Source organism: Takifugu flavidus, chromosome 10, assembly GCF_003711565.1.
Source record: "Takifugu flavidus isolate HTHZ2018 chromosome 10, ASM371156v2, whole genome shotgun sequence".
Taxonomy (NCBI): domain Eukaryota; kingdom Metazoa; phylum Chordata; class Actinopteri; order Tetraodontiformes; family Tetraodontidae; genus Takifugu; species Takifugu flavidus.
Window position 1 is genome coordinate 8,823,672 of NC_079529.1, and position 17,557 is coordinate 8,841,228.

The 17,557-nt window shown below is 47.0% G+C and overlaps 1 protein-coding gene across 50 annotated transcripts in view; it reads left to right on the forward strand.

Moving 5' to 3' along the window:
- Positions 1–17,557, forward strand: part of rims2a (regulating synaptic membrane exocytosis 2a) — an 83,524-nt gene that overhangs the window by 17,201 nt on the left and 48,766 nt on the right. For 45 of the 50 annotated variants that reach the window (XM_057044342.1, XM_057044336.1, XM_057044343.1 and 42 more), the window contains one exon: positions 5,963–6,255. In XM_057044342.1, the coding sequence (XP_056900322.1) occupies positions 5,963–6,255 (293 nt within the window). Of the gene's footprint in view, positions 1–1,417; positions 1,863–5,962; positions 6,256–8,198; positions 8,912–17,557 lie in introns of those variants that run through there. The other 5 variants (XM_057044369.1, XM_057044373.1, XM_057044375.1 and 2 more) reach the window with 5 other exon arrangements.

Sequence of the window (17,557 nt, forward strand, 5' to 3'; positions counted from 1 at the left end):
GCATTTCCTCTGACGTGGTTCTAAAGGAGCCGAGGACTCAACAGTCTACAGGGAGGAAGTGGTTTGTGATTAAAGCAACACTCTGTGGCCCCCTTCGGCATTTCTGCCGTAAGACTGAAGGGGAAGTACGACGCTCATTCAAGGGGACTTCTCTGGGTTCAAACATGGAGGGTAATAAGGTAGACTGGCTGGTTTCTGAGCAACACTGTAACATCCAATATCATCTATAGGAATGGACAGACTTTGTCTCATGATGTAACTCCCTGTACCGTTACTGGGAGTGTAGATCTTCAGTTCATACAAATACAAAATTAAACTCTTCTTATTTTAGATGTACTGAAGATTCAAGGTAGCTTTGTTGTCAATTCTGTAATGCACCAAAGGCACGCAAGATGGCCCAGAACATGTAAGATGCTGGGACCAGTATTGGCTGAAGGATCACACAGGGCCCTTCTTCCCAAAGAGCTAACTTTTCTCTCCAAAATCAAACTTCACAGTTGACCACACATATTTTCTGTGTTAATCTGGCCAACTGTATCATCCAAATATTACATGTTAGTATAGAACAGCACAGTTCTGCTCTGTGGGGGCAGCACCTTCCTTTCTCCAGCGCTGGGAAATGTGTTCCCTATCCTCGGACTTCAGGAACTTCTCCCTTACTCTCTGTCCCTACACATCACTCATAACCACAGGTCAGGGTTAGAACATAGATTGACAGGTCGAGAGCTTTATCTTCTGGCTCAGCTTTACTCCAACGGACCGGTACCTCATCCGCATCCTCGCAGAAGCTGCGCCGTCCTGCCTCTGACCCGAAGCTGGAGTTCCTGTCCAAGGGGCTCGGCCTGAACAGTGACGTTGGGTCGAGGAAGAATAAAAAAGATTAAAAACTGCAGAGCTGAAAATGCTTTTGTGGGAGGATTCAGGTGTAAACCCCCTCTCACCAACCTTTAAAGATTCAAATAATTGTATAATAAAATATGTGCTTCTTTAATAGAGCTTTTTTAAAATGAGAAAAATAAAGAAACAGCAATTCGGTCACGTCATCTTGGATTTTAAAACCTAACCCCAATATTTCAAGTCCTTTTAACCTACATGTGCATGACAGTTCCCACAGAACATGAACGCAGCACTGTTTGCTGGCATGCCTATATTTTGAAACCAATGGGCCCCCATGACTTCATGATTTCACATCTGTCACACACACACACACACACGCACACACACACACACACACGACTGTGGCAGCAGATGTGTCTCCTGTTTTTTCTGGAACAAATCAAAAGTCTGGTTGGAGCACAGACCGGTTCGGACACGACATGGTGCGGGGAGGGGGGGGGGGGAAGCAGCGTCGCGTTTTCGGTCTTTCCATTGGACTGCGAGCTGGGTCGCGCCGCATATATAATGAGCTTTCATCAACTAGAACAGAGCTGCGGCTCTGATACGGATGGATTAATACCGCGGCGCTGGGGAACATGATTCGGTGCCCGCTCCACATGCTTTCGCCCCGCAGGCCAGCTGACATTGAGCTCGGGGTTGTTCGCACGCTTTGACGGAGCGGGTGCAGCGATGCGCCGCCGGAATCCTCCGTGCTTTTAAACGCTTTGGCATCTTCGGGTGGCCGAGCCGATGAGGGAGGAGAGCACCGCCGCATTGGCCGGACAGGCTCGGCCGTGCTGAGCGGAGTCTCGGCGTAACCTTCACGGTGCCTCGGCGCTGCCGTCTGGACTCGGAGCTGCCCGAGGTGCTGAAGGTCGACAGTTTCCGTCGTGTTCGGGGGAAGGAGCTGCCGACAGCCGCTTCCATTGCGCACAGAAAAGCAATCTTTCTCCCAAACACGATGTTGTCCGTCAGTGGCACCACCGGTAAGCTGCTTTCTTATAAATATTACCTTTTAAAATGTTTGGAGTAACCTCCGCTGCTACAAATCCCTAGATAAACACCTCAACGGAGGACTTTTAAAAATACACAGGCTAAAGAATTCATTTCAATTTTCTTCCACCGCGCGTCACGTCTGTTCCGTTTTAATGACCGTGTCGGTGTTGGAGGAGCTGAAGGGGACGCGAGTCTGTCAGAAATGAGCTGTTTCTGCGTGAAACCACCGTCTGTTCCTCATGTGCATGAACTTCAAACAGGGCACATAAATATTCATCAGGTCTGTTATTACTGGCGCGCACACTAAAATTAGAAGCTCATTAAAATGTAATTCACCACGTGCAGCCGGTGTTGGTGCATGTGAATGTTGGCGCTTCCTCCTCGTTCTCATTGGACGCTGAAGAAACTGCACAAAAATGGCAACTTTTCTTTTGCATTAACTCGTTTTTTTAATTGCATCGCATCGTTTTAAATATATCTCTGGAGGTGATTTGTCTTACTGATTTTTGTGTGTTGTAGCTGGGATGTTTTAAGGAACCAGCATGGATGCTCATGGCAGATCATTGGGCAGCACATCAATATTGCATGGATTGTGGCTCATCCTCTCCACTTCTCCACTAAACACGTACCTACGTCCAGTGAATTGAGATGGTTTCAGCAGCATGGCTGGTTCACAAAAGGAAAGAAAGTAAACTTTCCATTGAAGGACATGATGATATACAGTGAGGAGAAGGATGGTGCTGATTCACTCGGTGAAATCATGGTTGCAGTGCACTTTGGTGGCCACGAGAGGGAGCTCAGTGCTCGGAACTGTGTGGTTGTGTACGTAAGTCTGCCCCTGGAAAGGGGGCTGGCAGTAAAAGAACAGGCTAAGTACATCGCTGAAGGGTGTGTACTATTTTCTATATAGTGTGTACCAGACATATTTTATTTGATCACATTACCCTTATGAAAGGGGCCAAATGTAGTCCATCCTTACGGAGCAGCAAATTTCCTCTCGTCCTATGCTGTAAATATCTTTCCCATCTTTCCCAGACTGCACATTTTTCTGTAGATCATCTTTTCTGTTGCTTCTGAAAACACCTTCATTGTGAAGAGAAAGTGTTAAGAAAGGAAATTATTTATTGATCCCATGACACTGGGCATTTGTTTCCCTTAATTCGGTGCCTGGGTGAACAGCCTATAGAACATTTAATGGAGTATATATCTTCCTGGTGTTTGCGGGGCGAGGTGGTGCGAGTTTTTGTAGCTTTCTATTTTTAGCTGCAGGTTCAATGACTATGAAATGTGCAAACACAGGGAGAAATGGCCCTGCCTGAGGGCTGCAGCCCTCCGTGCCCCGCCTGCACTCGGCCGTGAAGAGATCAGCTGAGGGGATTGTATGTGTGTGGGTATGTATGTAGAATCTGGCAGAATGGTTGCAGTGAGAAAGAACAGACCTCTGGGTGATGGAGCGTCTGCGTGTGTCTATTATTGTGTCCTTATACTCTCGAAAAGTGTGTTGGTGTGTGTTAATGGCACCTCTGCTGTCATCTTCCCCAGTTGAAGTAACCCTTTAAATCCCTCTCGGACCCCCTGTATATTCTTTAAAATGCACCGTCATCAAGCCCAAAACCTTTTTTATTTTGCAGTTGTAGTGATGGCTCTGGCCACTGCAGCCAGAATGTGACGTTCCTGTTCCTGCTTTTGCTCTTCCTGCTTAATGCACTGTATAAACTTTCATTTCCATCCTGACTCTGTTCCAAAGTGCAAATCACATCCAAGTATTGACGTCCGGGGCTCTCCGTGCTCAAGATTTACTGGAGCCATGCATGATTCTATTCTTTTTTTTGAAATATTCTTTCAGATGTCCTCTGATGAAATTGAAGTTTCATGATCACAGCACCAAATGTAATTAATATTTTCCCTATTTGAAAGAAGAATACCTCCTATGTAAAGATAAAGTCCTTTCACTGGAGGGGTTGGTATTCCAAATAAAGAGCACTTCCTCAGATAAGGGTGAGGATCAGGCCAACTAGAATTCATGGTGCGCAAGTAAAGTGACGAAAACTGCTGGGTTTTCTGCCATCACACCACTTCTGCTGTTTTAACGCTTTAAAACTTTACATCTGTGCCTTTTATACCTTTGTTGAATCTTTTGTACACGTCTGGTGGTTGTCTTGGTATCATCTCCATCCTAACATAAGCAACTTTATCAAAACAAACATACGCTCCACATCTAATATCCTCTCCATGCCATGTCGCCGCTGCTCCATTTCCTTTCTTTCATCATAAGGTAGTGAAATGAAATTACCCACACATCTGTCATCCATACATGTGCCCAACTTCCTGGTGCAGGAAGCGATATTTAGCTGATTAGCAGGAAAAGCAGCCTTGACGCCGTCCCGGAATGGTAACTGATGACTCACGGTTCACTGCAGAGCGCTCGCGATGACCCCAGTTAAAGAGGCAGCCGTAATCTCATCGGATGCGCTCCTCCGGGATGCATAAAACACAATTTGTAGCCACTCTGCTTCCATTGTGTGTCAGCACAGTTATGGCCTATCTGTAACACTGATGTCGGGTCATAAATGTCTCGTGTGTCAGAAAGAGGAGTACGTGCCGCCCGCCGTGTGAGCGAGACGTCTGTTCGCTCGCGCTGCATCAGAAGCGCGGCGAAAATAATCCATCCTTGCTATTTAGGAGCTTTATGACGGCGCCACACCCATGTATCAAGGCTGATGTTTCAACCAACATTACCCCTGGAGGACAGCCAGCTCTGAAGGAGGGAAATACTCCCACACTTTCATTTATCTGCACTTCTGTCTCTTTTAACCTCATTTACTGCTGCTTCCATTTCAAATTCTATGATTTTTAGCATCACCGCTTCTTATACATACTTGTTTTGTTTCAATAAGCATAAAAAAGTACAGAAATAATTCTGTTAAGTCGTTTTGCATGCGTCTACTGGGGTTTGCTGTGTCCTTTTGCGACTTTGAGACTGGGATGTGAAGGTGGTGCTCTGGTCCCCAGTCCGGTCTTCAGCTCCAGCAGAGCTGTTCAGCCCAACCCCGATGCAAAACATCAGCGCCAACTGAATAAAAACATGAGGTGAGCCGTGGACCAAGTGACGGTGGGTGAGGCAGCATTCAGATGCTGCTCACATTAATAACTGTAATGCACTGACTCAGCACTTGGATTGTAAAAGCAGGGAGTGTGTGTGTGTATGTGCGTGAGGTGGGGGCTGCGGTAGCTCCTGGACGTCTGGCCCGTCAGTCATTTGGCAGTATCCTCGTCTTGTCAGGCACATTTGGATGTGGCTTTAAGTTGCTTGGTTCTAGGTGTGGCCACAGTGAGCAGGAAGGACAGAGATTCATGTCTAGCTATAGGGGATGTGATGCATGATTTATACATTTTAGCCATATAATAGCTCCCCGTAAGAAGGGTTGAGACAGAATGCTGAGCTTTACACTGTACTGATGGACTGAGCGTTCTGTGTGCGTGTGTGTGTGCGTGCGTGCGTGCGCACACGGTGATCACCGCTCCTGTCTGCTGCTGGATTTATGAGGCTAATGTGGTGAGCTGGCTGCTGGGACTGCAGTATCGAGGAGCAGATAAAGGCGCAAAATGACCCGACAGTCAAAAAGTCTACCCTCCAGTCCTCGCCCGAGCATAAAAGAAGGAAAATGTTGCTGTTTTATTCATCTTTTCAAAATGAAATGCATACAATACAACTTTTAATAAGATGATTCTAGCTTCTCCAGCCATTAGCTGTCATCATATGACCAGTAGAAAAAAAGCTTTTTGGTTCATTTGACTCACAGACTCAAAAAGTCCAATAACGATGCTGATGATAATGACGGCTGCTGCATGTGTACAGCATTTCATCAGTCACCTCATCAACACTAGTCTACACGGATGTGCATTAATTATGAGGTGAAGAAAATGTTTCTGTTGCTTCTGAAAAGTTGTAGATATTAAAAAAACCATCTAGAGCTGGACTGTCTTCCAACTCCACATAACACCCAAGTCACTTCATTACAGCTCATGATAGGAGACAACCTGTCAGCCACCATTTCCAGTGCTAACCCCCACCTTTTCTTCCGTGCAGGTTATGTGGGTATGCAACTTGTGCCGAAAACAACAAGAAATCCTCACCAAATCCGGAGCGTGGTTCTACCCCTCGGGGCCTGGCCAGGTGCGGGGTGTGTTTGAAGGCGGGCCGCAGGGGAAGAAGGCCAAACTGCAGGACCCATCCCTATACCCCTACCACGGAACCTCAGGGGACTTGACACCAGCGTCAGACAGAAGCAGACCTCACGGCGGGCTGCTGCCCAGACAGGCGTCTCTGGACAACGGTTCGGGGCTGAGGTACCCTGGACCCGGTGACGCAGCCACAGACAGGTCAGCTGGGAATGAATCACATACGGGTTTGTTTTTGTGGGTGTCGAATTGGGTGATTTTAGAGCAGGAATGCACCAAAGCTCCCACTGTATGAACCTCGATGTCCACATGGGGGCTCCATCCTCTTGGTTCCTCCAAAAACCGCCTTGAAAAGACGCAAACAAACTGGAAAAAATATTAATAAATGAAGAAAACAGTCTGTTTGTCAGTGTGCACACTACAGCCAATCTCAACACACTCAAAGACACACGAGTATGGATGTTATGGGGTCAAGTTTGCGTTTTTCTTTATTTCAATAACACAAATGACTAGTAGACGAGTTAAATAGACAAGTTGAACCCGTCTGTAAACAAGCTTGTTACCTGCTTCTGCAAATGTGATTCAATCATAAATAATAATAACTAAAGTAACTGATAACTAAAGTAAAATTACCTTTACTTTTGTTCTTTTTCGAGCTGTAATCCTCCCATAGAAAGACCAGGTGCGTCTAAAGAAATAAATAAGAATGTGAGTGGGGAAATTTGACCCCCAGATCTGCATCCTCTCATCACAGAGGGTCGGACATGTGTCCTCCTGCCTTTGCAACCCTTTTCCAACTGAATATACTGGGCTTTGAGGAGGGAAAGGCAGTGAATGAATGATTTGATGGATACATCCCGCATGCCTCACTATTAACTTGAAGCAAGTGCTGGAGACAAGCGTGCACTGTTTCAATTTAGTGCAATAAAGCCGCGGCGTATCTGCGAAAGTGCTCGGTATAGGTTCATTTCTCTCTCGTGTCTCGCTGACTCTGGCTTCCACGCTCTCTTTGTTGGATTCTTCCTGCTTTTAGCCGCTCTGCACTCCGACCCCTGCCGCACAGTCAACAGCCACACAGGTAATCAAAGCTGCGCCATCATCAACCTTTAGCTGCGACGCAGCGTAGCAGCATCTTACCTCCGTGTAAGTGAACACTACCCACGTCCTCCTCAAATGGCTGGCTGCTTTAATGGAGGATCCGTCTGAATATAGATCAGAGCCATCTCAGTGTTCAGGCATCCAGGTGCTTTCTGTGCCTTTGCCTTTGTGTATGAATTGATTGCTTGGTCAGAGAGGTGAAGATGGGGCAGGAGAGAGATTCCCGCTGTGACGGCGGCCATGAAAAAGCCGTCTGAACATTCAGCGAGTAATGCTGACGATAGAGTCCATGCAAGCAGCTTCCTGCAGAGGCACCAAAATCCACTTCCATTAATCGAACAGAAAGTTTAATTAAACTCCAGGATGTGTTCTGCTGAAGAAAGGAAGGGAAACGGCCAACAGTCTTGTTTCTAAGGAGGGATCTCGTTTATCTCATTGTCTTGGGAGTTTAAGGGGGGAAGATGATGGGACAACTGCAGCCACACTTGACTATGACAATTTTGAAAATCGAAATTTTCCCCATCAGTCCATTCTAACAGAGTAAAACAAACCCAGAAGCTAATGGATGCATGAAGAAGACTGGAACGACAGAGATGGTTCCAATAATCAGATTAGTGTGTGAACTGAACATTACTGCTGAGATAAATACTTTGATTAGTCATTTGTGAATTCCATGACAATGTGCCAACAGTTTCTGCTATTCTTGTTTAGATATATCATTCTGAGAACGGAGAAGGGATTGTAATGGTTACGTAAGAGGCTGATAAGGAATCAATAAGGCTTTGCCTAATTAATTGATGTTTCACCCTATGATATATCTGGTCCGATGAAACGTCCTGCCTCTGCGGGCTAAATGAATCCAGTGATCCCTGGCTTCATGAAGAAACACTGACTCAATAAAAAATACAAGATGAATAAATAAATGAGCGTGGCCCCCTGAGGGAACAGCCTTTTGTATGCGTCCTTTGCTCCTGCTGGAGACGAGCAGCTGATGTTCTATGTGGATTATAAAGGGAGAACAGCGTCGCCTCTCTATTTCTGGCCTGTACTGTACCGTGGTCCTAAGAGTGCGTGAGAGATGTGGCCAAGTGTGTGCGCATCAGAGCCAGCCGTGCGTGCGCTTCTTTTCAGGCTCTGCGAGTTTGTGCTCCGGAAACGTGAGTTGGATGTGCGGCAGCGGCTGATGTGCCGGTAACGGACGCTGCCTGTGCTGCTGGCCGTCGGCGCGGCCGAGGATGAGTCTCCACTTCTCGCCTCCCTCACGGCGCCTCCTCGCCTCCTCTCACGCCGAGAAGAGCGTTTTGCTCCAGCCAGACGAAGAAACGCTCCGTCGCCGGCACCGGCGCTACCTCCTTTTTTAGCGTGTCGAGTCTGAAACATTATGACCGGAGGATCCCGCCCGGAATGCGTCTTATCTAAGGACACTTTCCACCAGGAGCGGCAGGAAAAATATGGAACTTGATCGCCCTCTTTTCTGCCTTTAATGCTCCCCTGGAGATAACAGAAATACCGAGGAGGTATAGGCGCGGAGGTGGGGGGCGTCCGGCGAGAGCGCAGCTTTTTGGGATATACTGTCGGTGAGAAGGTTGGTGGAGGGTGATCGCTTGCTGAGGATAAAAGGAAACGAGGAGGGGAAAATGCAGTTTGAGACATTGCGTCAGTTCTGTAGTTCGGTTTTGTCACATTTCAACGGGGCTTTCTCTGCGCCTCAGAACATCCTGCAGACGGAGCTGTTCGAGCAGGCGCTCAGCAACATCGGGTGAGTGATTCCTTTGTAACGAAATGCCCTGATTTATGAGGAGGGGCTTCCCCATCGGTGGACGAAGCCAGTGTTCAGGCTGGGGGGGTCGTTGCGCGTATCGATCGGTAGGCAGCCTGCGTAATAACAGCCTACAGTGCCGTAGACTCCCGCCACTGCTGCTGCTGCTGCAGATATTTCCTGGCCGGATGATGGGGTCGATCAGTGATGCTGCCGCGGTTTGTTGCGCGCACGAGTGGCGCGCGTCGCCGCGTATATATACGTGTGCGTGTGCGCGTATGGCCCGGCGCACCGCTGCTGCAGCGTGTGCGCTGTACTGCTTCTGCTCCTGTTAGTGTCGTGAGAGGAGAACATGAGGGCGAGATAAGGATAGTGTGCATTTTTAAACATCCCCGATATGGAAACGTCCCACCCCCACCCGTCAGCATATACCTTATGCAGAGATCGTGGCGCCCGCATGTGATGGCCAAAAAAGGACTGCAGAATATATCTGAGATAGCTTCTAAGCTACTACAGGCATGCTTGGGCATCATTTCATAAATACCGGATGGGGATACGACTTTAATATCAACGTTGTGGTTTTATTTCAGTGTATTTGTTTGGATTTTTGCATTTTCTGTGCTTTTGTGGAGGAGGTGCGATGGCACATTGGAGCACATTATATCTGCTAATTGCTCCACTCCCCCACAGAGGCCCTGTTTAGCCAAACATGGCTGTCTGACACATCGCAGAAGAGCTCCAACATTTGCACTGGTGCCTCTGCAGCTCAGGGGCAAAGAGAAGAGACACACCTCTTCTTTACCTCGCCATAGGCAGGGGTCCCTCCCATGTCTCCACCACACACATCTGTCACTGGGTAGAGCAAACTGCTTACTTCTGCCCCCCCTCCCAGCCAACCCTATCATCTGAAATAATTTACAGCATTACTGGGCTCTCTGCCACCTCACATTGCACGGCCAGGCCACTCAGCCACTGGAAGGGCTGAACAAAATGTGCCTGAAAACTGTAACCAAACTATCACGACATTCGACTGATTAATTTCCGTATTTTCCATTACCGTCCACGTTTTCCTCCGTCGGAGGAACTTTTGGGTGGGCACACTTGGTGGTGGCGTGCATGGGGAGCATCTGGATAGCCTCAGTTTATGTAATTAGCATAAAAGTTGCTGACACAAAGCACCACTTTGTGCAGACGTGCAGCGCTCACCATCTATACGACGGTGGCTACTGGTGTGTGTGTTTTCTTTCTGTGCTCTGGTTAGGTCAGGCCTGCTAATGGGCTGTACTGAATGCTTTTAGATTGAGCCTCCATGTATTATGCATATGTGCGTCAGCGGAGGTCCTAATGGGGTGTGGGGGTCTGTTCTTAGAAGGCCTGAATGGTTTCGCATCGACTGGACACTGCCTTTAACCAGCAGCCGTACTCGCCCTCCCTCCTCCAACACACACACACACACACACACACACACACACACACAGACACACAGACACACACACACACACACACACACACACACACACACACACCGTGTCTGCTATCCACCGTTTCGACAGCTGCCTCCGCTCATGACAGCGCGAGCAGAGTTGGAAAAGCTCATTTGAATTTAGATTCTAGTTAGCCTCGCGTTTCCGACCCGGCAGATTCCAAACGGGCTGCACAAACCTGGGTGTGATTTTAGTGAGTCATCTTCATCCTCACAGCTGTTTACGTCCACCCACTACCTCGCATATTGTTTTCTTGCAGTGACAGCGTATCTGTAGCCGTGCGGTGCACAGTGATGGGGGGAGAAAGCCAGCAACATAGTTCTCCCACCGATATTTCTGCTGTGGTGTCCATAGGGGTTTCACCACCCATCTCCCTCCCCAGAACCTTAACCCTGTCCTCTCTGGTTCCCTCTAGATGAGCTGTGGTGACATGGCTCAGTGATGACTGCGTGTCAATGTTAATACGGACAGATGTGGATGGGAAAAACTTTATTTAACAACCTGGCAAACATGTAAAGAAGGCGATGCCATGTTTCAGTTGTTTCCCTACAGATTTTGATGTTAAATGCTCTTCTGGCTGCTACAGATTGTGCAAATCTCCTCCTTCCGCTGTGGAGTTCCGTCCGCCCATGTCCACACGTGCTAACTGTTTTCTCTTCACTACGATACACTAGATACAGTGTATCCGTGTTATCGATGAGGGAACTGTCTCTGCTGACCTGAAGCAGTGGCTTAAAGTGGCTGAGATGTGCATGTGTGTGTTGCACATCGCTCACATTTTCACAATCACAAGCAAGGAAATGACGTTCTCGAGGAGCTGGGTGGAGCTCTGGAGCTCTCAAGTGCGAAAACAAAGAAAGGACGGAAAGTGAAAGGAGGTAGCAGTAACAGCCGGGCATCAGTCACCATGGTGACAGCTGTGGGTGAGGCGGTCGTGGAACCGGCTTCGGCTTGTGGGGACTATTGAATCCCAGAGACCCCCAGACTCATGTGTGATGAATCTGAAATCTAGAAACAAGTGACAGGGACAAACGTCTCCAGAAGCCAGGCTCCCTTTCTCCTGCATCCAGGACGATCTACCGTCGTGTGGAGTGTACATATTTTCCTCAGCAGCTACTGCTGCACTCACTTCCATAATAATGCCTTGCAGATGCCAAATCAAGCTGACTGTGCTCTTTCATGCTACCCACATTTTCCCAGTCAGCCTCTAAGCTACCATCATCACTTTTTCATCTCGGTGAGTACTATAAAGTAGTGTCTTGAGGGTTTAGGTGTGGGAGTCAGACTGAGGAGAAAAACTATATCCTCAGTAGTTCTTATGCCCAATCCCGGCATCCCGTCACATCTCGCCCACGCTCGGCCCACCCTCAGTCCCGTAGAATGGCTCTCGGGTGTTGCAGGCACACGGCAGCTGTAATTAAGCCAGCCCTTTATTGGTTTTGTCCTCACCAAGGGAGATGTGCACAGGAAAGAGGGAGGCCCCGGTTTATTGCCTGAGCGTCTAAGAGAGGCCTTATTATGATCGCACGCTGGAGAGAGAGGGGGGGGGAAGATGAAGTGGAAAGAGTAGGAATGATGGCTGCAGAGAGGGAAAAGGGGATGAATGGTCAAAGGGAGAGAGAGAAGGAGAGAGCAGTAGAGGATAAATCAATATGTTCAACTCCACTCTGCTTTCCTCAAATCATATTTCGGCATCGGACATCATTTAAGAGGTGAAGAAAGGAGCAGAAAGAGTCAGAGGGACATGGAGTGATGGTTGCAAGGAGAGCGGGGGCAGTTGGTTTGGACCCACACCAGATATGGACCGTGGGTACATATGATGTCACCCAGGGGCGTGTGTGCTACGTGTAGCTTCAACTGGCTCGTGGAGCAGGACTGATCATTTTAAAGGCTGAACGGTCCACGTTGTGTAGACGTGCACTCGTCAGCATGTGTCCCTAAGTTTTACCAGGCCCTTAATGGATGAGTTCCAGTCGACCCAGTGGCCTCCCAGTATGTCAAGGTGACCCCCCGACTTCATATGCTCAGTTGTGGACTAAATTGAAAGCTGCTGAGTGGCACAAATCTGAGCCCCGGCTCCTCTGTGGGTGTTTCTTTGTGAGAGTGCATGTGGCAGCACTCGTATGCTGCTGCCTCTGAAGCCCGGTCCCTGGGAGGTCTTTTTCCCCACAAAAAGCCTCTTTTCTTCAGCTCCCAAACAGATGCCTGATGTCATCTCGTTTTTTAAATAGCCACGAGAGGGAAGAGAACCTGCATATGCTGCATGGATAATGCTTTGCTTTCCGCCATCTGCCTTTATGTGTGATGCTATTTGTCAGCATCAGTAGCCGTTTAAATCTGACCACTTCCAGTCAGCGTGAGCTCTGTAAAAGGCGCTGTGTTTCCACATTTATTACTCTACAAATCCTCCTCTGGCCTTGGTGATCAGAGGAGTTGCTAATTGAAAACAAAGGTTCTCTTAATTTATGAACTCATTCTGGCCTATGAGGTCAGACCTTTATTAGGTCAAAAGGTGAACAGCCTCAGATGCATCGTCAAGTCAGCGTCTGTTTACATCCAGCATTTTCTGAACACAGTGATTTCACCCATTCAACATGAGCTAAACCCACAGATGTAAAGATGGCATCAGTCAAGAGCGGATAAGTAATAACTAATCCAAAAAGATAAAAATTTAGCTGTTGCTGCTATGCTATGCTATGCTATTGACATAGCATTAGTTATTCCGAGCCTCTCCCACTGACTTGAATAGATGGTCCACAATCACAGTAAAATGCATCCATACATTGAGTAAAGAAGGTGTTATTTATGAACAATTCTGTCACTTTGCCCTAAATCCACATTGAATTTCATGCTCTCATATAATCAATTACCAAAAATAAACTCGAGGAGGCTCCCTGCCTAATGAAAAAAAGCTTCGTGGAAACATCTTGCTCTAGTATTCGTCGAATCCTGAGCCTCAGTCAAATCCCCTTTCGTAGCACTGATGGTATTTCACCAGCTCAATGAGATTAATTATTTCCATATTTTGCAAAGATTGCGCCATGTGTGCGTGTCCCCCGTCTTCCCACACGTGTACAATTAGCTCACTTCATTTGTGTTGCAAATGAGCCGGCCCCGGCGTCGCTCAGAGGCCTCCCCGGACTCCTCCTGCCACGCGATGGAGAGGAGAACCCATCCGAGTCCTGATCAAAAGCCCGGGTCTCTGGCAGACAGATGCTGAGTAAACACGGTGAAAAAGCTCCGGTGTCTCCTCCTCTTCTGCTTCCTCTCTTCATTATTTTGTTAGTCTGCTGGCTGGCATTAATGAAACCCAATGTATTATTCATTTCATTTCCAGTGTTTGCTAGTTCATTAGGTTTTAGGATAGTAGTTAATCTGATCTCCAGGGGTGGCGGGGAAGAGAAACAAAAAAGAATTCTCTCTTTCCTTCCCTAGCTGGGTTTCTTCTATCTTCCATTTCTACAGCTCCACTTTTTTTTAGTGTTAACCACACTGTAAAATGTGTATAAGATAAAAACTCCTGCTCAGTGTTCAAGGTCAAGTCATCACACCTAAATGTGATTTAAAAAAGTTGTTACAGGCGACGTGTGTTCTGAAACTACAGGCCTCTCTGGAAGCCGTGCACAGGCTACGGACGTCTCGCACAATCACAATTAAACCTCGCGGGCCTTTTGGTCCGGAGCCAGCCCTGAAAGGTCTGACCGCGGGTCCATCCATGGAGACGTCGCCAGTTGGATAGACAGGGGAAAAGGTCATTCGGCAGAAGGACTTCTTCCCAAGAAGAAGGTCTTCCTTGGATTTTTTTTTACTGTTTCCGCACACAGATGAGGGATTAGTGACGTACAACACTGCAAAAGATGGTCTGGTTAAGCCTAATTAATGTCACTGCCGTGTAGGTAATATATAGGCAGCCTGACATGTGAGTGGATGTTTTGTTTAGGTGCTTTATTGTTCTGGCATTCTTCTCTTCTTTCCTCCTGCATCAGAAATAGTGATTTTAAAAATAGAAAGAAGTCTTTTGTGACTTCTTATGTGCTGAAACTCGGCTGAAGTGTGTGAGTACGTGTTTGTGTGTGTGTGGTGACATCCCAGGCTCACGAGGCCCTGTCTTGCCATCATACGCTGCAGCTTCCCGTCTTCCTCCAGGCAAGCCTCCCGGCAGCGGATCTGTTTGAACTCGGCATGAGAGAGTCTTTCGGAGGGAAAGGCAGTGAAACTGGGATGGAGAGGATGGAGGAGTTTTGTTATTTAACCAGAAAAAATATTACTTCTGTAATGTGACGATGGAAAATGAGATCATCCCGTAGCTGCTCCGCTGGAAACTATTCCACGTGTCTGTCATCGTTCTGCGTTTTCTCAGATATTTGGTGTCTAATGGGCTGGTTAGTTTGGCTGGAATCTGAATTTATGGTGCTCCCTCCCAGTCAGAAGAGGTGCACAGAATTCCTGAAAGAACTGGGAAAGTTCCTCGGCCCACCTGTGTTTTTCCAGCCTCAAAATGGAGCGAATTTGGATCTTTCTAAATGAGACTGTTAAGGAGTGATTGCTCAGCAGTAATCCACTTTGCACACAGCGAGGCTTTTACACTGGATTAATTTGCATGGCTGGAAGAGATCAAGTATGATAGAGATTTTCAGAGTTGATTTGTGCTGCGACGCCTGCTGCCAGTTACCTTTCCGTCGGTGCGTGTCCGACCTTGTTACGCTGAGACAAAATTGAGTGATACAGTCAGCAGCAAACATTTTGATTCACACCAGGACAGCTGGATTCCTTAGAACATAGCCTTAAATTATAGTGGCTTGTTTGTTAGCATAATTCTGTTTGGGTTTTATTGGGAAAAAAAGTCCTTTAATTTGCATGCACCAATAGCATTTTTGCTAGGCTATACTAGCAACAAACTAAATTATTTTAGTATTGTTGACATGTTTATTGTTCCAATTTCTGCGTCCAACCCCAGTATGCAATGCATTGTGGGCGGAGCCATCATTTAGCGGCGTCTCAGACAATAATCTAATAACGTGGGGACGTAGTGCAAATGTAAAGCTATTTGAAAGGTATGGAAAGACCCACGCGAAGAAATAAAAAGACTGACATTCTCAAATACAGAAAGGTAGCAGCCTGCTCAATGGGATGAAAAATGCACACTTGGCATAAACATGAAGAAGTGTGCATGAGTGTGTGTCTGTGTTTGTCTCTGTGTATTTGAGGGACGAAAAGAGGAGAGACTGTGCTCAAGTCATTTCAGTTTGTCTGGTGCAGAAATGCATCCCAGCCATTGCAATCGAATTTTCTGGGTTCTGAAGAGCCTGAGAAGTCTCCCTACGTTCTCGACAGGGAGAGCTTTGTGAAAAATGAGCAGCCGCTGAGGAACCTGAGTCAGAGCACCTGTAGGTGGGAAGAGAGCAGCAGTGTGTCGTTGATAACATGCAAACAAAACTGCTGCTTCCAACCAAAATGGCTCCCCTCCTAAAAAACAAAGAAAACTTCTAAATTTAGGATTCCGCATGCAAAGGCAATCCCCTAACACATCCGCTGTATTCTTTAGTCATTTAAATCACCCTTTTCTATTATTTAAGTCAATGTGAAGCCGAAAAGAAAGAATAGGAGTAGAGCCAGGTTGGTGACAGCAGAGGAAATGGGTAATTAATGTAGAGGGCAGCCATTTTACAGTCACTTCCTGTTTTCCTGTGTGTTTTAAGCAAACCACTGTTTCTTTAGGAGGATTTTAATATGCTTAGTATGGTGGTGTAGCGGTAAGTTGTGGTCACGGCTGACTGCCACTCACAAGTGTTTCTCACAGGTTCAAATACTTGGTAGTACCCTTAATTACCCGTCGTTGCCGTGATGTGGTGGTGATTGCTCACAGAGCCCCGCCCTCCCCCGCAGCTGCTGTGTGTATGATCCAGTAACTGTTCGAATCACACTGAAGTCAATAAACATGATTAGAGGCAGAGCTCCTGCGCTGCCCCCCCAGCACAGCGTCCGGCTGTTCGTCAGCTCCTCTGATGTGCTTTCTTGTTACGAAATTCCTCTCTTTTTACGCGTTCTGGACGATATCGTCGCTAAATGTACGCGTGCTCTGTAGCTTTAACCTTTCTCTGCAGGGAAAGGAGAAGCCATCTGCAGTGGAACTGTACGGGGTTGTCAGCTGGCTAATCTTAATGGCATATTCTGCTGGGGCTTGGCCTACATAGAGTGCTAGCAGCGCCTTTTCTTAAAAAGGAGAGCCATCAGGTGTTGCAGTCCAGAAGATGCATTCACCATATAGAGTATAAACACACACCAGTTGGGCTGCTGGACACTCCAGCGTTTGTTTGCGGAGCCAATTAATGAATACTGGCGCAGACTGTACGTGTTTTCTGCTGAACTGATGATCCAGGACTGCACAGTGTGTCCACTAGATGCATTTTAAATGAAGAAAACGAGGTTCGGGATAGTAAAGGAAGGTCTTTTTATTCTACACTTTTGTTGACGGAGTAGATCTGGTGTTTGTGACAGTCGAGGATCTGTTATCGTGTCCAAGAGTCTCCAGTAGATCCTAAACTGAAGGTCAAAGGGATCTAGACTTCACATACGTAAGAAGCATCAGGGATGAGGACATTTATCTCATAGCTGGATGAAGTCCAGATGTTATTGCAGCCTCTCCATCAGTCACATTATAAATCTGATTACAGTCAATGTTGCTTGGATGCAAACAAGAGCAGCTGCTTCAGTCTGGTGAGGAGCCACTTGAAGGTATGTGAGATCTACGCATCTACCACTAACTAATCCCTCAAAACCTTTCACTTTTAGGCAGCCACAGGAATTATCGGACCCTGAAGGAGAATGTGTGCAGAGTAAAGCTTCTGTTTATACATTCTCTGGATTTGTTCGTGCTGTTACTGTTGAAAGTGATGTTAAACAGCCTTTATGTCAGGCAATTTTTTCAAACCTTCTCTGTTCCAGGCGTGCTTGGGAGACACATCATGCAGACTTTTAAATAAGAGTATTAATTATACACCTCCATCATTCTGGAGTATTTTGAGAAATTGTTGTGTTCATATGTGGAAAAGTCACGCTGTCACTGTTACCTGTGAACAGCAGCTCTCACATGGCATATTTAAGCTAAACAAGAAGCTAGTTCTGCTAGGTTTGATGTAGCTGTGTGTAGCAGTTTGTCATC